Consider the following 24,089-nt stretch of genomic DNA (forward strand, 5'->3'; position numbering starts at 1 on the left):
GAGTTGAAAGAAATATTTTTATTATGAGTGCAGTTTTCTGCATAAAGAATTAAAAAATGCTTGTATCAACATAGCATTTTTTGGCTGTTCCAAATTTAATGCCAATGGAATGACATTTTCAGTTTTGTGCATAGCCCTATGTTCTATTTTATATACAGCCATAACTATAGCTGCACTCTTATAAATGGTGACTACTGTGTTTCCCCAAAAATAAAGACCCTGTCTTATATTTTTTTGAATCCTGAAATAAGTGCTTAGCCCTATTGCCATGCGCTCAAAAACCCGATTGGGTTATCGGGATGTCTTATTTTGGTGGAAACAGGATAGTTGCAATGAAGTCAAAAGATTATTTCCTATGTTAGTAAAATGGAATAAAACTGCAGGATGGTAAAATTATATATGAAATGCGAGAAATATATGTTCAAAAGTGGGAATCTGCTTTAGGAAATAAATAATTTCGTCTTCGGAACAAAGTATATTTTTATCTTGCAAAACATTGATACAATTTAGTGCATTTCTAATGAAAACTATGTCAACATTCCCTTAACAGGTTTCATTAACCATCTTCCACTCCAAATGTATACAAACTCCTTTTCAGATTTTATACTACATATTAAACATGGCTATGCAGCTATAAAACCCCAGGGAAAAACTGTTACCAAAATATGCACTCATATATTTGTACATGCTAGAAGGGATATCATGAGGGCTAACAATGTCAAAATGGCAAATACAGTCACTGAAGCCCCTTGCCCCCTTTTGTATATGGGTTTTGATTGCCTGGCAAGGTAAAAGACAACTATAAAGAGAAACCAATTTTGATCACACCATTTCCCCATTGTTAACACACACATCACAGATATCCCATGATACGAGTCACCTAGAGCTTGGTAATTTAATGTCAAACAAAACTTTACTACCACTTAATTCTGTGAAGGTATCCTTGATTAATGAACATTCCTTCAGTAACCAGTTTCAACAGCACTGGACAAGTTTCAGTCATCCTGGCAACTTGGCATGATTAGGCGATTGTGATCTGGGCCCTTGGCACCCTGCTTGCACTCACAATTATTGCAGCAGTCACAAGATTGTAGTTTGTAGCATCCCCTGAAAGCTTCCCACAGGCAAAGTCAATGGAGAAGCCAGCAGAGAAGTTGAAGTTGTTTAGGCAACTGCTCCCCACCTGTGTACCCCCCTTCCCTCTGAGCTTGTGCCATGTCTCCCTGGTTACTCATCCACTTGTAACAAGGATATCTGCTCCACAACAAAAAAGTTATTGGGAGGGCAATGTATCAAGTTTGTTAATTGGGAGATATAAAAAAAAAAAATCTAAAGGCTAGATTCTGAGCCTAAAATACAAACTAGCTACCTGTAGTTAAATTTAGCAGCAAGCAAAATGCTCTGAATCAAACAGTTTCAACCTCAAAATAACCCATTTAGAATTTTTAAAAGATTCAATTTAAACCATTGTACAATTTGCCTATTGTACAATGCAACTGTGTTATGAATTAAATCAATTTTTAGCTAGAAAAGTCAGAAAAAAAATTTCTCCTTGCCATAGCATTCTTAGCTGGTCACTGCAGATTATTTCTGCATAGTACTCAATTGCAAGATTTAATCTCACATTATTTGTGTTTTTATTAAGAGCAAAGAATATTGTTACTCCACTGAGAAAAACCTCTTAATCCGTGAAGAGACACTTTAAGGGCTGTCTAAAAAGTGCAAGAGTATCAAAACCAAGAAGCTGAGAGGAAAGGCAGTGGTGTAGGAGAATTCACTTAGTCTAGTTCTTTCAAACAAAATCAAACAAATATGGTTTGTAGATTTTGGATACTTGTAGTTTAATCTGCAAACAGAATTTTATAACAAATTTCATTTTCCATGTCTACTGTAAACCTTTATAGAAAACCCAGGGATAAAATGAATTTAAGTTGTGGAAGGCCTTAAATTATGTTACAGTAGAAAATACAGGAGGTAGAATGTAACTGAAAGGATTAATGCAATGTTAGAATCAAATCTAGAGCTCCTGTAAGCTACTAACACATGGTTTTAAAAACCTAATTTCAGTGTTTTCTAAGGACCCTAGAAAACGGAAACAAATTTGCTATGAGAGCCCTTATATCATGCTTGATAAAGGGAGGTAGGATGTAAGAATCAGGACACAAAACATGACACTTTATCTACAGCTCCTGTTTGCTTTACTGTTGACATTTTGACAATTTAGTCACCTTCTTCAGTTTCAGACTCCGATTCTGAAAGACAAACAAAATATTTCAGCTTGAGTACGATATTCAGGATATCTAGTAATTAATAGTTTAATAAGAGTAGGACTACTTGCCTTCCTCTGCATTTTTGAGCCATTCTACGAACTTTTTCATTTGTTCCAGAAAGACACTCTTTCCTTTGGCAAGGTGTGCATCTTTATACCATTTCAGGATGGGTTCTTCACTGAGTACCTCAGCTGTGGAAAACAAAACAACAGGGTTGTCAGGCAACACATCCCACAATGAATGGGGAGGACTAGTGTCTTTGCCTTCTAGGTCAGGCAAGACTTTTTCTACAGCAATCCAGTATATGACTCCTTGAAAGGAAAAAAAACCCTGTCATTTTCTTCAAGACTCACTTTCCCCAAAGATAACCAACTATCACAAGTTCTACCCTGTTTTCCCCAAAATAAGACATCCCCTGATAATAAGCCCAATCGGGCTTTTGAGCGCATGGCAGTAAGACCAAGCACTTATTTCAGGGTTCAAAAAAAATGTAAGACAGGGTCTTATTTTCAGGGAAACACAATACATTAAAATGAACTTCAGGAGATCTCTTCATAAGAGTTGCTAAAACAAACCTCATGCAGTTGAAACAAAGGAAGTTAAGTGCCATACTCTTAAAAATATAATGGTTTTATGAATCATCTGAAAAATATTCTTATAATTTCAACAGTAACTTATGGTACCTGAGGGAAAAGAATCTTAATGGCTAAATCAGGAGGGGCTTCTTTTATTTTCCGCTGGGTCTTCAAGAAGCTCTACTGGAATGAATTATAACGAATGTAGGCATTTCTCCTCCACACTTAAACAGTGTACTCCAATTCCCATTATTTTCAGCAATCCTCAAAAAGTGGCTTTAATTGCTTCACAACTTTCTCCTTCAGAATATCTCTGAATGTTATTTTGCACATTGCAAATCATTCCAAACATTCAGAAAGATGCTATTAGTCCAAAGTCATTCAATCACTGCACAACAGTGTGCAAAACTTGCCATCCTGGGCATGGAATGAATAGTTAAGTGATCTCCATGTTTTAGTTTGTTCATCAAAAGTTGCAATCTGGATATTCTGAAGCTGCTTCATTTCTGGAAATAAAATGGCTTGCCTTGTTCCATATACAGTCCAAGAAGCCCATTTCTAGAGCCATTAATTTGAATTATGATCTACCACCACGATATTCCACCTACTTTTTATGTAACTATCCCCAAATAACTTCTCTGAGGGCTGTAATTATAGATATGGGAAGCAGCTTGAATACTTAACATGATTCTGATTTTATACCCTATTATAGTGATTCTAAGACCAATTTAAATTTCTCCAAATTTTTATCACCAGCAAATTGTTTTTATTGGATATTTATAATTATAGAAGAATTTCTTTCAGAGGCATTTGCTGCATCAAAAGGGAAGCCTAGTGTCATTCTCTTTTTCTGAAGCCCCCTATCTTCCCCAAAGGATTTGTGACCTCATGGTATAGTTTTTAGGAAAAGGAGAAATAAAAGAACTGTGCTTTTTTTTTCCACAACACAATATTCCTAGGAATGAAGATCTGCTCCCAAGAATTCTGGATTCATTCAGAATATATATGGGGGGAAATTTTCATTTTGCTGGGAAATGCACAGTAATCAGCATGTAGGCTGGCATCCTTTGAGTAAAACACAGGCATTCTTTGAGCACTGGACAATTGTGGGGAAGTGCTCTAAGGAAAAGTCACTTTCAAAAAACTTTATTATTTATTTTACAGAATCCCTGACTGAGTTTTTGGTTCATGCAACAATACTTAGTACAAATAAGTGAGCCATTAATCCTTAGAGCAAAACATAAATATCTGATAATTATCTTGCAATAAAAGAGGATGTACTGCTTATGAATTATTTAATCTCTACAGCTTTCCACAAACTTAAAAGATTTTACTGGAATAAGAAGCTCCCAATATATTCTGGCATATAGACCTGGCTTATTAACACAAGAAACCAAGAATTATATGTTAACTTCCTCTGCTTTCAAAAGAGACAGGTTTATTATATATTACCTTTGTAGAAGAGCACCACTATTTTCGGGAAGGCTTTCATGAAATGGATGTTGTCGTAACAGTACTCTTGAATCTTTAGCAACAGAGTCAGTTCAGACTGACCTTGGGTTGTAAAGGCAGCAAGAAGAGGGCTGTATTGCTGAGAAGATAGGAGAGGCTTTGTCATAAATAATTTCCTAACTTGCATTTAAACATTTGCTTCATCTTAGCCATGGAGAATATAGTTATTAAAAAAACTAATGTTTGCTTTAGATGCCTTTTCTTATTCTTATAAAGAAAAAATGATATTGTCAAGAAACATACAATATCTTAGAATCTTTGGAGTAGTTAATAGCATTAAGTCTACTTTTTAAAACAAGGTTACCCTGAAAAAAATTTACTTCAGGAAAACCACAGACAAAACATCCTGAAAAAGTTAGATGGATGATAGGTATCTGCAACAGACTGAAAAAATATTTAAACGATAATCCTATCAATGAGTTTATACCTTCAAGTGCTTGATGGCTTGTTCTGCGACGAGCTCCTCTTTTTTGTTCCATTCCACAGTGCTCATTACACTAGACCAGATGATGCCAATTACAGTCTGCTCTGATATGTTGTTTTTCTTCATTTCTTCCTTGACATATGGTATGATCTAGGCAACCAGGGTTTGCACATTAGCCTTGTCCAGACATTTATTTGGATATAATGAACTCAAACTGGACTTTAACCAAATCTATGCAAGAATCCAAGTCAAGCAAGGTCTTGAACACTAACCACTGTACTCAAGTCCAAGTAAATCTGCATATAGCTTCCTCTTTGACCTGCCACCTGAAAGTATGGAAATGGGACAGAGGAATCTGATAGTGTTTTGACCTTACTTTGGTTCACCATACAAATATTGAAATGGCGAGCTTGTCATTATTCTTTATTCAAATTTAACTGTGTGACAGAATAACAATTTTATTTAACAAACATAAGCAAATTTAACAGTATGCTTAATGTAAAAAACATGTAACATATTTTAAATTGCTATTGAACATCACACTGAAATATCAAACTCAAGGCTGAAAGAGTGTTTTTTCCTGAAACAAAATTTCTCTGCACTGCTCAAGGCATATTAACAGTAGGGAATAATTGCTAGATGTTAGGTAGAAAGTTCAGAACATTAATTTTAAATGTAAGCATAGTCAAATATCTTTCCTCCATTGTCATAAAAGAATTATTAAAACTGAACACATTGAGTGGACAGCAATCTTAGATCTGAGGCACTGACCTGGTTGGGCCAGGAGGGGGGGGGGTCCCCCTCGTAGAAATGTGCCCACTGGGTTTCCACGCATTTCATCAGCCGAGGGCCCAGGGTAGGGGTGGAGGGGTGGTGGTTATTGTAAAGGAAGGTCTTGATCCTAGGGAGGCCACTGTACCTCAGATAGCCGGCTGTGAATCTCTCCTTGTGAAGTGGGGCCATGGGAGGCAGATGGGCCTGCTGGTTGCGCACCTGGCTCCTTGCTGCGTGGCAGCGGCCCTGCCCGAGCTCCTCAACGTTATAGCCGGGGTGGCGGTTGATACCCCCAGGCTTTTAGTCATGGGGGATTTCAACCTGCCTTCCATCGGTGAAGCGTCTGAGGTGGCTCGGGAGTTCATGGCTTCCATGATGGCCATGGACCTGACCCAGTTAATTCAGGGCCCCACTCACACAGGGGGAAACACGCTGGACTTGATTTTCGTCTCTGGTCAGTGGTTGAATGGCCTAGATACAGGGGATATAGTCATTGAACCCTTGTCATGGTCAGACCATTCCTGCCTTAGACTTGACTTTCTGACCGCTACACCCCACCGCAGGGAGGCAGAACCGACCAGGTGGTTCCGCCCCAGGCGCCTGATGGATCCTGACAGGTTCCGAATGGAGCTTGGGCCATTTCCTGAGACTCTGGCTCACGACTTGACTGAAGACCTGGTGGCCGCCTGGGATAGGGCAGCCGCTGGTGCTTTAGATTGGGTCGTGCATTTGCGGCCTCTGACCCGGCGCCGAATCTGCCAACTCCTTGGTTCTCCGAGGAGCTGAGGGGGATGAAGCGCCGGAAAAGACACCTAGAGAGTAGTTGGAGGGCTAGTCATTCTGAATCTGACCGTACACTCTTATATCAAGACCTACTTAGTGGCGATAAAAGCGGCGAAGTGTAACTACTTTTCCACTCTTATCGCGTCAGCAGATAATCACCCAGCTGCCTTGTTTAGGGTGACCCGCTCCCTTCTCCATCTGGGAGCGCGGGAAGACCTCTTGCAAGGACGTGCTGAGGATTTTGCGCATTATCTGCATGATAAAGTCGCTCAAATTCGGGAAGGCTTGGACTCTGACTGGATGGGTACAGGCGGGTTGTCCGAGGTGTGTCTTGAGAATGTTATCTGGTATGAGTTTGACCCTGTGACCCCCGAGGACGTGGACAGGATGCTGGGGAGGTTACACGAGGCTGGCTCCGGAGGATTATAAATGCTTCCTTCAGTGAGGGTTTCTTGCCTCCCGCCTTGAAAGAGGCGGTGGTGAGGCCCCTCCTCAAGAAGCCTTCTCTGGACCCAGCTGTTTTGGCAAACTATCGTCCAGTTTCCAACCTTCGCTTTCTGGCGAAGGTTGTTGAGAGTGTGGTGGCGCGACAGTTCCCGCAGTACCTGGATGAAACCGTCTATCTAGATCCGTTCCAGTCCGGCTTCAGGCCCGGGTACAGCACGGAAACGGCATTGGTCGCGTTGGTCGATGATCTCTGGAGGGCTCGGGACAGGGGTTGTTCCTCTGTTCTGGTCCTATTAGACCTCTCAGCGGCTTTTGATACCATCGACCAAGGTATCATGCTGCGCCAGTTGGAGGAGTTGGGAGTGGGAGGCACTGTTTTATGGTAGTTCTCCTCCTATCTATCCGACCGGTCGCAGTCTGTGTTGGCTGGGGGGCAGAGGTCGACCTCAAGGCACCTGGTTTGTGGGGTGCCACAAGGGTCGGTTCTCTTGCCTCTCCTGTTCAACATTTATGTGAAGCCGCTGGGCGAGATCATCCGTGGTTTTGGGGTGCAGTGCCATCTGTACGCTGATGACACCCAGCTGTACATCTCCACCCCAGACCACCCCAACGATGCCCTTGAAGTGATGTCCCGGTGCCTGGAGGCTGTGCGGGTCTGGATGGGGAGGAACAGGCTCTGACTCAACCCCTCCAAGACTGAGTGGCTGTGGTTGCTGGCATCCCGATATAGCCAGCTGGTGCCATTGCTGACTATTGGGGGCGAGACATTGGCCCCCACGGAGAGGGTGCGTAACTTGGGTGTCCTCCTGGATGCACAGCTGTCTTTAGAAGAGCATATGACAGCCGTGGCCAGGGGGGCTTTCTATCAGGTTCGCCTGATACGCCAGTTGCGCCCCTTTCTGGATCGGGACTCCTTATGCACGGTCACTCATGCCCTCGTCACTTCCCGCCTGGACTACTGCAACGCTCTCTACATGGGGCTCCCCTTGAGGAGCACTCGGAGGCTCCAACTGGTGCAGAATGCGGCCGCGCGGGTACTTATGGGGGCGACATGGCGCTCCCACGTGACACCTCTCCTGCGCGAGCTGCATTGGCTTCCAGTGGTCTTCCGGGTGCGCTTCAAGGTATTGGTTCTCATCTTCAAAGCGCTCCATGACTTAAGGCCCGGTTATTTACGAGACCACCTTCTGCCACCGATAACCTCCCACCAGCCAATACGCTCCCACAGAGAGGGCCTCCTCAGGGTGCCGTCGGTCAGGCAATGTCGGCTGGTGACCCCCCGGGGAAAAGCCTTCTCTGTGGGGGCACCCGCCCTCTGGAATGAGCTATCCCCACGGATACGACTGGTCCCGGACCTCCGGACCTTCCGCCGGGCTCTGAAGACTTTTTTATTTCAGCAAGCCGGGCTGGGTTAAAAATCTTTTAATTGCTCAATTTTATGGGTAAGGGGTTTTAAATTGGGGGAAGCCAATATAAATGTAATTTTGTTTTTATAGTATTTTAATGTTTATATTGTATGTTTTTTAATTTTGGCTGTTCACCGCCCCGAGTCCTTCGGGAGAGGGGGCGGTATAAAAATTAAATTAAATAATTAAATTAAATTAAATTAAATTAAATTAAATTAAATTAATTAATTAATTCTGTTAACAATAGCAATGGAATGCTTTCGATTTGATTTCAAAAAATTGCTTTTAATTGCTAAGGAAGTCAGTTGCTAAGTGAGTTACATACCATTTTACAATCTTTTTTGCCACTGTTAAATGAATCACTGCAGCTTTTAAATGAATCACGTAGTCATTAAGCAATTTATGGACTTTGCTTGTTGGAAAATGGCTAGGACCATTACAAATGATCACATGACCCAGGCACTGCAACTATCATGAATACATGCCAGTTGCTAAGTGCCTAAATTTTGATCATGTGATCATGGGGATGCTGCAAGAGTCATAAATGTGAAAACCAGTCATAAATCACTTTTTTCACCAGTGTTTTAACTTCGAACGGTCACTAAACAAATAGTTATTACGTCAAGGACACCTGTACAATTATATGCATATTTGTATATGCATACAAATACTTATAATGAACTATTCTTTCTTTAAGTTTCAGAAGTAAATGTCTTCAAGATAATTATACCTACAGTGATCTTAAAAGGTAAAAAGATCCCCTGGAGCTGTCCACACATCCCTGTGACTATATCCATCCAGTTTTCTGAAAGTAGTTTGCCATTACCTTCTTTCAGGATATGTGTTCAATTCTTTCAGAATATATCTTCAATTTTTCAGTCTAACTAACAGCCCCAGGATTTCTAGATCTTTGTCCAACGATTAACCAAGTCATTAACTTAACTTCTGAGATCGGTCAATGCTAGCTAGCTTTTTCTTAGCATTTTTCAATAAAGCACAATGTTTTACACTGAAGAAGTTAAATAAGATATTTCATGAATCTTAATTTAACTTACCAAATTTAATTTAACAAAACTATTATTGTCCTATTATACCTAATATGTACCATTAGGGACTCAGTTAAAAACGCTATTTCCATAATTCTGGTATTCCATTAAGTTCTTACAGAATTCATCTATGCTTGCCAGCTAACATACTTACATCCTTAAAGGTATCTCCTCGTGACATCTGCTCTTGAAGTTCTTTCTGTAATTCTTTACGAGCCCCTATGCACTGTTGGTTCCGAACATATTCAGAAAGTTCCTTCAATCCTGCATCAGTGAAGTATTTTGTAAAGTGTTCAAGACTTTGCTTGTTGGCTGGAAAGAGCTCCTGAAACATATGATTTTTTGGCAAATATTAAGGAACTATACATGAAAGTGCTTACAAAAAGATTCATCCTTGTTTGATGCATAGAAATACTCAAAATATTAACTTTCCTTATCTGCTGAGAAGGTAGAGATGAGGAGTCATATATCTTAGTTTTTATTACCATACATTTTCCTATCAGGTTCCCCTGAGGATCATACTATGTCAAAATTTGTGTTAAAACACTGAATTCAAATCAAGATTTACCAAATATACCCAAATGCCAAACTAGAGTGAATTATAATAAAGATACCGAATTCAGATGATTTTTTTTTTAAAAAAAATATGCAATAGTGAATTAAACTATTAGATATGCTTCAGGCATGAATCTATGTATCCAGAACAGTTACCGAGTAGTGGAAAGGGAACCCCTGTAAGCTAAAAACAATGTTCTTGGTGTATACCAATACTCTACTATCTGCTTGAGTAACAGATGTTTCACTTTGACTATAAAACTCTACCACTTACCATCAGCCTATTATCCATATTGACTTTACGAAGGCTAGCAGCAACTGCATTGATATCTTTTTCATTTATCCATGATTTGAACAATTTTACTGCAAAGGCTGCTGAAACACCTGCACAGAAAATCGCACAATTACTTTTTAAGACTTCACAGTGGGAATGGGTATGATCCTTTCCTTCTATAGGCTTTCCGAGTTTTATCTAGCCAATAATACATTTAGATTATAGAACCTCCTTTTCATACACTATAACTTACAATAGACTTTCCAACAGGAAAGTGTCAAAAGTGAGTCTCAATAATGTTAACATCAGGATTATACTCAGCAATATTTTCAACAGTTTTTGCTGCCCTATTACTGAAAGACGTGCTGCCTGCAGGAGCTGAAGATCTTAAAATCATTAGAAAAGTATGATTTATTTATTCTTCACTTTTTTGAACTGCCCACCTCCCTTAGAGAGGGGTTCAACAGTTACATAATACTATGTAACACAATGGGACTCAACAAATTTCTATGGTGACAAATACAATCTTCCTTGGCCTCAAATGCTATTTAATATTATTTTTGCTCTTGTCATATATCAGTAGTTTATGTTTAAATTTTAGAAGCAATTTTAGTTTTAAACTGAATCCACAATATTTATGAACACAGAATTAATCCTCGACGTGTTTCTGTAATAAAGGCTGCCCATTATGATCATAAGTCATGATGGTCGTAAATCAGGTCATCACGTGATCGACTCAATTTTACCTTTTTTCTGATACTCACTAAGCAAATCACCATGATTAAGTGAATCCGCAGTTGAGAAAGTAAGTCCATTGTTATGGAGATTTTTTTTTGCAAAAACTGGAAATGCTGATTGTCCACAAAAATGCCATAAATTTGGTCACATGACCACAAGACACTGCAAAATGAAATGTGGGCCAGTTGCTGAATGCCTGAAATGTGGTCATTTCAGTGGGGAATAATCCATCAGAGCCAGTCATAAATACCTTTGAGGGCTCCACTGGAACCTAAGCTAAGTGACTGGTCATAAGACAAAGGACTACCTGTACTATGAAAATAACATGTGAACAATAAGTGAGGGTGTTGCTTCTTCTATGGAAGAAGCTGCATCATAGGCAAGATTTCTGTAATTACCTTCTTTAACAAGATTCTCATTATACAGGCTGTTGAGAATTGATGCATTAAGTGTCCCATTGGCCAGAAGAATACCCGTCAGCATGGCCAGTTTGTTCCGCTCAGACTCTGAAAAACCTTTCAAGAAGAGCAGCAACTGCAAGAGGAAATACAGTAACAAACATTTTGAAACAAATGATATACCGAAGCCATACTACAGTATTAAAAGGATTTTTTGTGGCAGTCATCAAAGGACCATCACTTTTCCACATTACACTGCTCAAAAGACATTTGTAATTACTTTCTCTCAATGTGTACACATGCACTAAAATTGTTATACAGTGGATGAAACTTTTTCCCAGCTAGAAAATGATCAGCAGAAGCAGACAGTCTAGTACTACTTATATATAATAAAATCTATTTTTTGGCAAGATAAGATAAAAATCTAGTTTTCATTGACTACCTTTTTAACTTCATCCTCAAAGCCTTTTTCCAGGTATTTGTATCGCCTGATCAGCTTGTTAAAGACCTATAAAACAGATAGAGAGCAAGTTTGGTGAGATGGTTAAAGCAACAGGCTAGAAATCAGGAGAGTGTGAGTTCTAGTTCTGCCTTGAAAGCTGGCAGGGTGACTTTGAACTAGTCATTCTCTCAGCTAAACTCACCTCACAGGGTTATTCTGGTGGGGAAAATAGGAGATGAAAAAAGTGTGTTCATTGCCTTGACTTAATTATAATAGTTATTTATAAAAATAATAAAAGTGGGATAAAAATAAATTAAAATGATCAGGATTAAGAAATAAAATGCTCAATTAACAGTCATTTATATAGTTTTATATACCAATGTATCATACTATAGAAAGGTAGGATCAATAAAATAATAAAAGAAAACACACAAACCTGAGCAAATGCTTGCATTGTTTCTAGGTCTTCTTGTGCAGCAAATACACAGACATCTGTGTGCATCATGTCATCTGCCAGGGTACCACCTGGGGCTGTTATAAATAAAAATTATTTCAATTATAAAAAAACAACTGTAACTAAAGTTGTTTTGGTCTACAAGATCATCTTTGCTGAAAAAGTCAAAGTTTAAACAATACATATTACATCTGATTTATTGCAAATGAAATTCAATTTTCTAGGAATTGAATAGGTAGACAAATGAACCTAATTCATATCTTACAGTATTTTTGGAGAATACTGAAAGCCAACTATGTTCAGATCCAATTTGAGCCATGATTTTTCTTCCAAAAGCTATGTTAAAATGATCACACTGCAGTATACATTGCCTCTATTCTATATTTTGCTTTGAATGCTACAATCACTTTCAAATTATATAGGTGTCCAAGCAATTCTAAAAAAAATTAGACTGTTTTCATAATGCATCCATGTGATCATAAACTGAACAGTCAATAAAGATACTTGCTTTTTTTTCTTTTTCCCATCTACCCTACACTTTTCTTTTCCCCCTTTCTTCCCCTATTTTATCTTCATCTTTCTTTATATTTTTGTATTTTATGTTTTGTTAAATTAATAAAATTTTTGAACAAAATAGATACTTGCCCAGCATTCCACCAGCCACCAGAATGTCAAAGAGTGTCTCTGCATAGCGGCGATAATCAAGTTTTGCTCCAGAAGCATCAAGGAATTTTGCTACTGCTTCCAAATCACTGCCAGTTTCATTTAAACCTTGAATAATACAGTCCTGAAACTGAGTGGGGTCAAACCTCTCTTTTTCATCTGCAATAAAAAGTAATACTGTGAATGTATCTGAAAAGAAAATCAGGATAATTGCAGTTATTCATTTCATGCTGAGAATCAGATTAGCCAAAAGGAAAGTTAAGGATCCCATTAAATTCAAACAGGTTGGCTAAAGAATTTAAAGTTCTATGCAAACTTTTCAGTTGCTAAATAGTTGATTCAAAGTAATACATAAGTACTCTCTGTTGAATTCAGTGGGGTTATTCTGAGACAATGTACCGAAAAACTAAACAGGTGAAACTAGAAAAATTAGAATATCGTACAAAAGTTCATTTATTTCAGTAATGCAACTTAAAAGGTGAAACTAATATATGAGATAAGACTCATTACATGCAAAGCGAGATAGTTCAAGCCTTGATTTGTCATAATTTTGATGATTATGGCTTACAGCTCATGAAAACCCCAAATTCACAATCTCAGAAAATTAGAATATTACATGAAATAAAAAAAACAAGGATTGTACATAGAACAATATCGGGCCTCTGAAATGTATAAGCATGCATGTGTACTCAGTACTTGGTTTGGGCCCCTTCTGCATCAATTACTGCCTCAATGCGGCGTGGCATGGGTGCTATCAGCCTGTGGCACTGCTGAGGTGTTATGGAAGACCAGGATGCTTCAAAAGCGGCCTTCAGCTCTTCTGCATTGTTCGGTCTCACATCTCTCATCTTTCTCTTGGCAATGCCCCATAGATTCTCAATGGGGTTCAGGTCAGGCGAGTTTGCTAGCCAATCAAGCACAGTAATCCCATGGTCATTGAACCAGGTTTTGGTACTTTTGGCAGTGTGGGCAGGTGCCAAGTCCTGCTGGAAAATGAAGTCAGCATCCCCATAAAGCTCATCTGCGGAAGGAAGCATGAAGTGCTCCAAAATCTCCAGGTAGACGGCTGCGTTGACCCTGGACTTAATGAAGCACAGTGGACCAACACCAGCAGATGACATGGCTCCCCAAATCAACACAGACTGTGGAAACTTCACACTGGACTTCAAGCATCTTGCAGTGTGTGCCTCTCCATTCTTCCTCCAGACTCTGGGTCCTTGGTTTCCAAATGAGATGCAAAAGTTGCTCTCATCAGAAAAGAGGACTTTGGACCATTGAGCAACAGACCAGTTCTTTTTTTCTTTAGCCCAGGTAAGACACTTCTGATGTTGTTTGTTGTACAGGAGCGGCTTGACAAGAGGAATACGACATTTGAAGCCCATGTCCAGGATCCCTCTGTGTGTGGTGGCTCTTGATGCACTGACTCCAGCCTCAGTACACTCCTTGTGAAAGTCCCCAACACTTTTGAATGGCCTTTTCCTGACAATCCTCTCCAGGTTGCGGTCATCCCTGCTGCTTGTGCACCTTTTTCTTCCACTTTTCCCTTCCACATAACTTTCTATTAATGTGCTTTGATACAGCACTTTGGGAACATCCAACTTCTTTTGCAATTACCTTTTGAAGTTTTCCCTCCTTATGGAGGGTGTCAATGATGGTTTTCTGCACAACTGTCAGGTCAGCAGTCTTTCCCATGATTGTGATTCCTACTGAACCAGACTGAGAGACCATTTAAAGGCTCAGGAACCCTTTGCAGGTGTTATGGCTTAATTAGCTGATTAGAGTGGAACACTTTGAGCCTAGAATATTGAACCTTTTCACAATATTCTAATTTTCTGAGATTGTGAATTTCATGAGCTGTAAGCCATAATCATCAAAATTATGACAAATCAAGGCTTGAACTATCTCACTTTGCATATAATGAGTCTATCTCATATATTAGTTTCACCTTTTAAGTTGCATTACTGAAATAAATGAACTTTTGCATGATATTCTAATTTTTTGAGTTTCACCTGTATTATTGAAGAGAAATACCTTTTAACACATCAGTGTTACATTTGTAAATTCAAAGCTAAGTAATCTAGAGAAAAATTAAGACAAAACCAGAAATGGTTTTCCTTCATAAACATGATGCCATGTAAAGAGAGGGTCTGTATTTCTTTCAACTATGATAAAAATCAGGGTTGTTCTCTTATTCCAGAGCCCAATCTCTCTCTCACAGCAGTTTCATATATGATAAAATTACTACAGATGGTCCTCAGCTTACAACCATTTGTTTAGTAACCATTCAGTCTGAAAAGTGCTGAAAAAAGTGGTTTATGATAAGTTTTCACACTTAAAACTGTTGCAGCATCCCCATGGTCATGTGATCAAAACTCGGGCAACTAGCATCTATTTATGATAGCTGCACAGTTGGCCCAATGACTGATTTTTTTCAACATAGACCACTCTGTCCTTGAGTGGCTGGGTATTGGACTGGACTGGACATTAACATTTGAACCCCAAAAGTCCTTGCATTTGCCATATGCTAAATAAAATGAAAAGTTGCACTGTGGCTCATATGATCATTATTTGTGACCTTCCCAGTCAGCTTCCAACAAGCAAAGTCCATGGAGGAAGCCAGATTTACTTAACTGCAAGATTCACTTAACAACTGCAATGATTCACTGTGTGAAAAAGGTCGTAAATGGGGTGCAACGGTTAATTGCCTTGCATAGAAACAGAAATCTGGAGCTCCATTGTGGTCATAAATCAAGGACTATATGTACTTGCAGCATAAAATGAAATACAGTATGACCCTAGCTCAGGGGTGTCAAACTTGCGTTGTTACGGTGTATTCACATTGACGTATTGGGACTTTTTCCCGCTTCTAAACCGGGTGTGGGTATGGCCAGCCCGTGATGCATCCAGCCCGCAGACTGCAAGTTTGACAGCTCTGCTCTAGCTAAACCTTTCCTCAGATTGCCCAATCAATCTGTTTATTAGCAATCAACTTTTTTGAAGAAGTAAAACTGCACATTTCCTCAAATACAGATTCTATTAACTCAACAGTCTTGTGTGAACTTAATACATGAAATACAATTGTCAGACTGATTAAAAATCAGTGACCAGGAATAGGAATCAGGACCGATTCATGAATGTTAAGATTTTAGATGGAATATATTAATAATTATTTCAATAATCAGTAATAAGGAAAAAAAATCAGAGATGTTGATTCTATGGTTATCGCTATGTAAACATGTTTTCAATAGGTCTTGAATAAGATTTTTAAAAATTCACTAATAAAACCATCAAAAGTACATATCACAAATCAATTATTAGTGATGTGGTAATTTGTAATTGATAAAAACAAATTGATTAAATAGGCATATGATTACACTTACCTCTTTTCCTAGTTTTAAAACGCTGGCCTGATAGCGTTGGCTTTTGCTGCTTTTGATTATTCATAAAAGACACCCTGTGATAAGCAACAAATTGAAGATATATTGGTTAAGAAAGTAATCCTTAAGGATTTAGGAAGATTTTGGTCAAGACATTTACTTCCTAAACTCATCAGAGTACACAGGTTTTTCCCATTCTCATGTCTGTAATGCCATTAAAAATGAGTCCTAAACCACATATTTATATTTAAAACTGGAACATTAATCAGAAACAAGTTTGTTAACTGCAAAATAGTGATTTATATAATACATAGTTACCACTGTGGCTTATTATTGCATAACAAAAACAATCACATGTAATCTTATCTCAAGTTAATTCTTATTGCATTTATAAAGAACATTAGGAAGATCTCATTCCTACTACAACTGAGGGGGAAAGGCAACTGTTTTTCTTTATGTTACTTTTCGGAGAACTGCAATGTTCACAGCAGGAATTAAACGGCATTCTTTGCATTGGTAGGTTTCTGATTAAGAAGAGTCTGTAAAGATATCTTGCTAGTCAGTTTGTCTCTTGTCTTGGAAGGCTTACTTGTACAAAGCAGCGGTATCTTTTCTATTGTGAGATTGAATAGTCGAAGTACCAAGTATGCTTCTTAACTGCCCTGTCTTAAGACAGTTTCCTCAAGTCTCCTTCACTGAGCCATCACCTAGGATAGTGATGGCTAACCTTTTTGCTATCGCGTGCCAGGAACGGGGGTGGTGGTATACCCACACCCATAATTCTATGCGCCCTGCCCTGTGCAAGGGCGTGTGCCCTCCTGCTCCTAGCATGCGATGGAACGGTGGGCCTGTTTTTGCTGTCCCCAGCCTCCAGAGCCTTTCTAGGAGTCTGGGGAGGGTGAAAATGGCCTTCCCCACCCGCCTGGAGGCCGAAAACGGCCCGTTTGCCAACTTCCGGTGGGACCGGAAGTCCCATTTTTTGCTGTCTCCAGCCTCCAGAGCCTTTCTAAGAGTCTGGGGAGAGAAAAAAATGGACCTTCCCCACCACCCCTGAGGTCCTCTGGAGGCAGGAAACAATCTGTTTCCCTACTTCTGGTGGACCCAGAAGGGCAGAAAATCAGCTGGCGCCGGAGCTGAACTCACATGCCCACCAATATGGCTACGTGTGCCACCTTTGGCACGCGTGCCATAGGTTCGCCATCACGGACCTAGGAAGATGTTTTAAAATTCACTTCTCTATTATAAACTGTTCTAGTTCAGCCTGTTCTAATTAATTCTATTATTACAAGTGTTATCAGTAGGAATAGGAACAAACAGAAACAAGGCACTGCCGCCTTCTGTCACTGTTGCTGTAACTAATGAAGAGGACTCTATCACTATGAGGACAGAATGGTGAAAACATACCTGGTGATACCATTACACAAATGCTATGAGTTGGGTAATTGCAACAGGCAAAAGTTGCTATTTTTCTCGTGAAGACTAGTAGGAGCATTTGGTCACTAGATTATGGGATTATCTGTATTCCACCTGATTAAATATTAGAGCAATTTTGAAATGTTCCCTTGCTGTCATTTTGCCTGTAAATCCTATTTTCCTTCTGTATACAATATTTTTAGATTATAAAAATATCCTTTCGAGGTAAGTAAAATGAGGACCTGGATTGTGGGGGCAATAAGCTGACTTTGTATAAAAAAGAACACCACTTGGGGGGGCCAAAAGCCCTACTAAGCAGGTATATACAAAAGTATGAAGGCTATTGCTTAACGCATTGTAAGCCGCCCTGAGTCTCTGGAGAAGGGCGGCATATAAATCGAACCAATCAATCAATCAATCAATCGGAAAGTAGGGAATAATTATTTTCTATCAATATGTAAATTGCTGTTTAAGACTGACAGGCAATGAATAAATGCTGTTAAACTAATTAATACTACAATGCAAGCTTTTCTTAACAGGTAACACTGTTCACACCCACTACAATCCAAAAAAATCTTTGATGATTCAACCTGATGGATGAATCAAACTTTATCCATCTAGGAATATATTCTGTATGAAATTCCCTTCTCTCTTTTCAGACTACTTCTACCTACAGCTGTCCCAATTTCAAAGCTGTGACATAATTGCAGGAACCCAAAATCACAATTGAAATCATACTGGAAATTCAAATTCAATAACATGTGAACCAGTAATTTAACGAATTTCACAGATCGAACCCTCAAATTAATTAAGGGATAAGTTTTGCTTTGATACTAAGGCTTTCAGTCTTTGTGATTTTATCAATGCTCTCTATCCACATAAAATAAGGACAAGCTGGATGTCATTATTTACACTAAAATCAGTAATAGTAAGGCAAAGTTATTAATAACCTACAACAGTCTTTGAGAAATTGAAATTCTAATTCCATTCATATGTATTAGGACTATAATCCTCAATACAAATTCTGGAAAGCTAAATCTATATAAAAAGTATCTAATTAGGAAGGACTGCAACACAGAATATCCTGTAAAAAGTACATTTCCTTTCTACAAGTAAAAAGGAGAGCCTCAACTCAATTTACATTAATGTAAATACATAACTATAATACACTAAATATTGAACATTAATAAGTAGCACAAAATCAGGGAGTGGAGATAATCACATGCAGGCAAAAATACAAAAAGAAACAAAATGTTTCTTCAGAGTTCCACAAGTTAGGGTTGAGTTAAAATTACAAATTAAAATTCCTTAGACATGGATGGGAAAAGGACAGCAAAAAGGGTAGTGAAATTATCTGCCCCATTTCCATTGCTGGTGGCAATGTTGGTTCCACCAGATAAATTTAAACATTTCTCCTGTGTGGCCTGCCTATACTAATAGGGAGTGTATTTCTCTTTAAAAATGAAATAATGTTATATCAGGAAGCAGGGCTACTTCTTGGTAATCTTGAGAAAGCAAAATGATAGTAGAACAGAGCAAAACCAGAATGATTTCCCATTCTATTCTAAAAATGGATAAAACATTTTTCCCTTATAAAAGGGGATAAAATGTGTGTGCGCACGTGCGTGCTGTGTGTCCATTTTAATACTTTATCCTAGTTTCCTAAGCATCTAGTAAAGAGTTTGGGAAACAAAGCCCTTTCTTATAAGGCCCATTCTCAACTCTTTGGGGGGCGGGGGTAGTACCAAATGCAGTATTCATTTCCCCCCCCCTTTTTTTTGTCTATTAAAGAAAAAAATGTAATCCTAAAAACCTCGATCACTTAAAAAAAAAGAGTAATCTGTTTAGAGGGCCATCTCTCATACATACACCAGGGGAAAAAAGGTTAATAATAATCGGGTTAAAGGAGAGACAAATATTTATATTTCTCGCCTTCGCTGATCAAGTTACTACCAGGCTCCTCCTCCAGGTCCGCCCAGGGAGCCTCGGGAGACCTGGCAACCTTCCTTCTCACTACGTTACAGCCCGCACCACAAAAGAGCAGCCCGGGAACATGATGTGGCGCTTCTTCTTTTCCTTTTTTTACCTAACGTATCTGTCTAGGATAGAAAAGGGGGGGAGCACTCTTCCCCCCCCTCCTTTCGTCTCTCACAGCGCCCCCTCGTTCTTTCCTTTCCCTTCGTTCTACCCACCGAGCCCTCCGGGCGGAGGCGGCCGCTGCTGCAGGAGGTGGAAGCGATGGCCGAGGGAAGGGGGGATGTCTCTCACAAGCACCGCCACGGCTAGGCTAGAGTCCCGCTTGTTCCTCCCGGCCACCACCGCCGCCGCCGCTGCCGCCGCCGCCTCGGGTCTCTCTCTCTCTCTCTCTCTCCCTATCTGTCCCGCGACGGCGGCAGCGGCGGCGTCACCAACCAACAGAGGCCGCCGCTTTGTTACCCGACAGGTCAGGCCAGGCCGCGCCAGAGGACGAGGGGGAGGGGGAGGGGGAGGGAAAGAGGGCCGACCAACCCGGCCGTTACTATCCAGGCGCGCGTTCTGAACGTTCCCCACGCCCGCCTGCCCACCCCGTCTCGAGCCTCACCGACTTTTAAGGCAGGAAAGGAACGTCCAAGGAGCACGAGCTTTACCAACGACGCGAGGAGGACGGAGAGGTGGCTGGAGGCAGTACTATCTTCAGTCTCCTCCCCCTCAACCTCTCGCGAGAAGCAGAGATGACGCGAGAATTTACGGAGAAAGCCCCACCTCCCGGAGGGAAAGGAAAAAAAAAACAACAACAACAACCCTTCGTGCCTGCGTCACTGATGGCGGGGAGATGCTATCCAAGCGCTATCAAAAGCCGCGCCTGATTTGTTATTTTCCCGCCATGGGAAAGGACAAGGAGAGGCCTACAGCAGATTTGCCGTTGTTATTTGTTTTCCCCTGACTGGACAAGTCCCTGCAGTTTTCTTGGCAAGGTTTCGGGAGTGGCTTGTTCGTTCTTTCTTCCTAGGACTGTGGGGGGAAGGGGGGGGAGGACTGGCCCAAGGTCACCCAGCTCGCTTTGTGCCTCAGGCGGAAGCAGAACTCACTGCCTCCCGGTATCTCGTCCGATACTACTGTGTGAATCTGACTGTAAGAAATCCAATTTTCTACAAAAGCGTCGGCGGACACAATTCCCAGCCGACGTGGCCGGTCTATATTGGAAAGCGCCTGGTTGGGTAAGGCGATCTAAGAACAACCTGGACGTAACTGAGAGTCCAGTCTGTCCTTCGGGGCCTCCCTGCATCCTCCCCAGAGGTTATCTGAACCAGCCGCCCTGTGAGAAAAGGATCGAGCTGCTCTTTTCATCGGCTGAGATCTGCCTTGCCTTCTCAGGAAAAACGACCCGTTCATAAATTTCCTGCGAAGAAGAGAGCTATATAGGGAATAAATAGCATCTTAGTTGCAAGGCTGTCCTGGCAAGAAATGGGTAGGGTCCCTCAAGTCTATAAAAGTTGAGATCCACTCTGCAAACCCACAATGACCATATTCTAATAAATGCTGTAAGGATGCTGCAATGTGGATTTTTTTTTGTATACCTTGCTCCCTTCCAAACCTCATACTCGGAAGTAAATTTAGCAGTATATGTGGCTACATAGCTGTAGACGTCTTCATGCAGGGGCACAAATCATTACTAATAAAACATTAACAAAGTTCTTATTAACAAGGGAAGTGTCAAGTTATGATCGGGATTCAAATTCTGTTGATTCTATATGTGGTGTTAGGCCGTTCATCTACTTTTGACTTAAACTGCACTATAGAAAAAATTAAAGAGTCAAAAATGGCACATCAGTCTTTCAACATAAAATAAACAGCAGATAGCTACTGTGCCAATTTGACAGCTTAACTCTTTATGGCAGAGGGAGCAAATGTTAGAAACAACAAAAGCAGCAAATATTTATCCCTGCTTTAAATGTTTCAAGTTTTGCAATAAAGTACCCCCCTTACAAGCTAGGGCTATCATGTCGATAAAAAACCCAAATCCATGGGGTCCTTAGTGGGGCCATCTAGATTTTTCTAACAAAAATAAGGCAATCCTATTTTAAGTAACCTTACAACACAGAAGATAATGATGTAACTTTTAATATATGTAGTTTTTACAGATAAATAGCCAAAAATTCTTTTTTGAGATGCCAACTCTGGTCACATTAACACTGAAGAACTGAATTTCACTGTCATCTTTCTTTTGCTGATATAACTTGTCTTCCTGACCTACCATCTTTGCCTGCACTCAGTATCTCAATTAGGTCTCCCAAAAAAACATGGTTTCAAGTGAGTTGGTATGGCTGGTTTACAATAAAACTGTACAATCGTTGATCTAATTTCACATGTGTGAAAGTCCCTGGCGGGGACTTTTATTTATTTATTTTTAAAAGGGACATTTAAAAAACAAATTACAGCACAAAGAAAAAAAAGATAAATGATGGTCATATGGTGAAAGGAAAAAAATTGAGTTTAGAATGTGACTAAAGAGTCTACCTAATTAACAGGAAAAAGGAAACATCCATACGGTTACTATTGATAATATAAATGCAATCCTTAAATTTAACATTAAATGTAGACCATGTAGAAACATATGCTTCCTCTTCCTATTGTTAGAGCAGACTTTTCAAAGATAAGCATCTTTTTCTTAACACCAGGAGATACATTTCCATCTGCATAAAATTATCCTCTTTGCTTTGTCCTCAGCTTGAAAAAGCCAAAACTCTTTATGAGATGACAAATTCTAGAACTTACCGGTAATTTTTTTTACTGGTGGTTTTTTGCTCCTGCACCCCAAAATTACTGGTGTGTGCAGACCATATTTCTTGGTTAGCAGATGTTTCAATTATACATATTGCCAAGTAAATGTAGAGAAGTCATAGTCAACTTACAATGTCTCAAAGCCTTTAAAGCAGTGGTTCCCAACCTTTTTTTGGCCATGCCCCACCTAAGCATCTCTAAAATCCTGATGCCCCCCCATGACATAATTCTTACTTTACTCAAAAAGTGAACTCTGCTCACGCAGAGGAAGCCTAAAAGGCCACTAACAGTTTAAACAAAGTTCAAATTGCCCCCATTAAAAATGAAATTGCCCCCCTTTAGGGCGTGGTCCCCACGTTGGGAACGACTGTTTTAAAACAATCATGTTTTATGAAAGTATTGATCCCTTGTGTAGAAATATTTTAGTTAAACATCTCCCCTGAATTTTCAAATTGGGATTATTCCATAATGTTAACCTTTCATGTGATTTGGAATTAAAACCTCATTGCTTAACTATTAATAGTAAGCTTTCACGGCTGGAAGTGAAGATCACTGTTCAATATATCAGAATGGATTTGTCCTTTTCATAGTAATGTCATCTCTCTAGTGCAGTGGGAATGGTGCTGAGACTGAACATAAAGGTTTTATAACAATCCCAGTATTGCAATGTGGGAATTGGTTCTTAAAAGACCCTAAATTATGAGAATTACCATTAGATTACGGCAGTATTTCTAATAAGATGTCAAACGTGGCATGTTATTCAATCTTTATTCATTAAAGAATGCACACGTGATACTTCACTAAAATCCCACATAGTATATGTGTTCATGCAGACAGATAAGAGGAACATGTTTAATATATAACATTTTAAAGCATATGCAGCTATTTTTCAAGTGCTTTTTTACCAGTGTCACATTTATGTTGAAATTAACCGGGTTTCTTGCAGACCAATATACCACTGGAAATCACCAGTGCCTTGCTTGCATCAATAATTATGTTGATGGCCGCTTTTAATTTCTAGCATGTGATGTCCTTGATAAGCTTACCGTAGTTGCCCACAAGATAAAATTGTACACAGTGATATTTTTCTTACATTCATTTCTGTGTTTCCTTTTCCCACAGAAGCTGTACTGTTTTAATCTATTGTTGACTACCTTATCCTGAACAGTTAGAGCCCTTCACAACTATAGCAACTCATTCAATTGATGAGGTATACATCTCATAAGCAACAGTTAATAGCATTAAAATATTTATAGCATTGTTACCACACAGATAATATTTATTATAATACGGTATTATACATCTGTAGGTAAATTAATTTTATTTGTTAAATTGAAATTAAATTTATTTGCCATCTATCGAGCAAATACTCTAGAGCTACTCTAAGTGCCTTACAATAATAAAAAGGAAGAAAAATGAAAAGATGTGTAAAATATCTTTCTTTACATCTCATTTGGCGGTTACAATCTGTTCCTTAAATCAGAAGCAATACCAAATGACTATATCAGAGAGAGAGGGAGATGCTGCTAAGATTATTTGTTTCTGCTGGTTTCATTCAGATGAAGTTCTCTCTTACAGCTTTACTCTCATGCTGGAATGTGTCAGGTGCACCAAATTTGGTCATAAATGGTTGGAAAATGATTCTAAAGATCAAACTGAATAAGTTTGGCCAACAGTATCCTAAACATGGTTCCAATATTATTGTCTTGACAGACAATGAAGGATGCAGTCCTATAAACATTTATTTGGAATGTATGTCCAATTGAAAACCTCATGA

At 39.5% G+C, this 24,089-nt stretch overlaps 1 protein-coding gene across 5 annotated transcripts; it reads right to left on the minus strand.

Annotated features, from left to right (window-relative positions):
* Positions 1-1,816: 1,816 nt before the first annotated feature.
* Positions 1,817-20,238, minus strand: BZW1 (basic leucine zipper and W2 domains 1). 5 transcript variants are annotated; one of them, XM_070933267.1, is made up of 12 exons: positions 20,137-20,238; positions 16,142-16,215; positions 12,744-12,920; positions 12,081-12,175; positions 11,645-11,710; positions 11,203-11,338; positions 10,067-10,176; positions 9,392-9,562; positions 4,785-4,931; positions 4,298-4,436; positions 2,339-2,461; positions 1,817-2,252 (listed from the first exon to the last, which is right to left on the minus strand). In XM_070933267.1, the coding sequence occupies exons 2-12, from the start codon at positions 16,203-16,205 to the stop codon at positions 2,221-2,223; spliced, it is 1,260 nt and encodes a 419-aa protein (XP_070789368.1). In that variant the 5' UTR covers positions 16,206-16,215; positions 20,137-20,238; the 3' UTR covers positions 1,817-2,220. The 5 variants fall into 5 exon arrangements, with proteins under 5 accessions (XP_070789368.1, XP_070789367.1, XP_070789369.1 ...); XM_070933266.1 differs by having other exon boundaries at positions 20,133-20,236; XM_070933268.1 differs by lacking the exon at positions 20,137-20,238 and adding an exon at positions 19,744-20,002.
* Between the last annotated feature and the right edge of the window lie 3,851 nt (positions 20,239-24,089).

This window comes from Pituophis catenifer, unplaced genomic scaffold (assembly GCF_029215685.1).
Source record: "Pituophis catenifer annectens isolate HBS135680 unplaced genomic scaffold, rPitCat1.0.hap2 SCAF_1, whole genome shotgun sequence".
NCBI lineage: Eukaryota > Metazoa > Chordata > Lepidosauria > Squamata > Colubridae > Pituophis > Pituophis catenifer.

Excerpts from the sequence above, each read along its gene's own strand:
- BZW1 (XM_070933267.1), bottom strand. The coding sequence starts at position 16,205 with ATGAATAATCAAAAGCAGCAAAAGCCAACGCTATCAGGCCAGCGTTTT. Across the intron at positions 12,921-16,141 it reads TTTTAAAACTAGGAAAAGAG|ATGAAAAAGAGAGGTTTGAC; the intron begins GTAAGTGTAATC and ends TTTTTATTGCAG. Across the intron at positions 11,711-12,080 it reads CAATGCAAGCATTTGCTCAG|GTCTTTAACAAGCTGATCAG; the intron begins GTTTGTGTGTTT and ends TCTGTTTTATAG.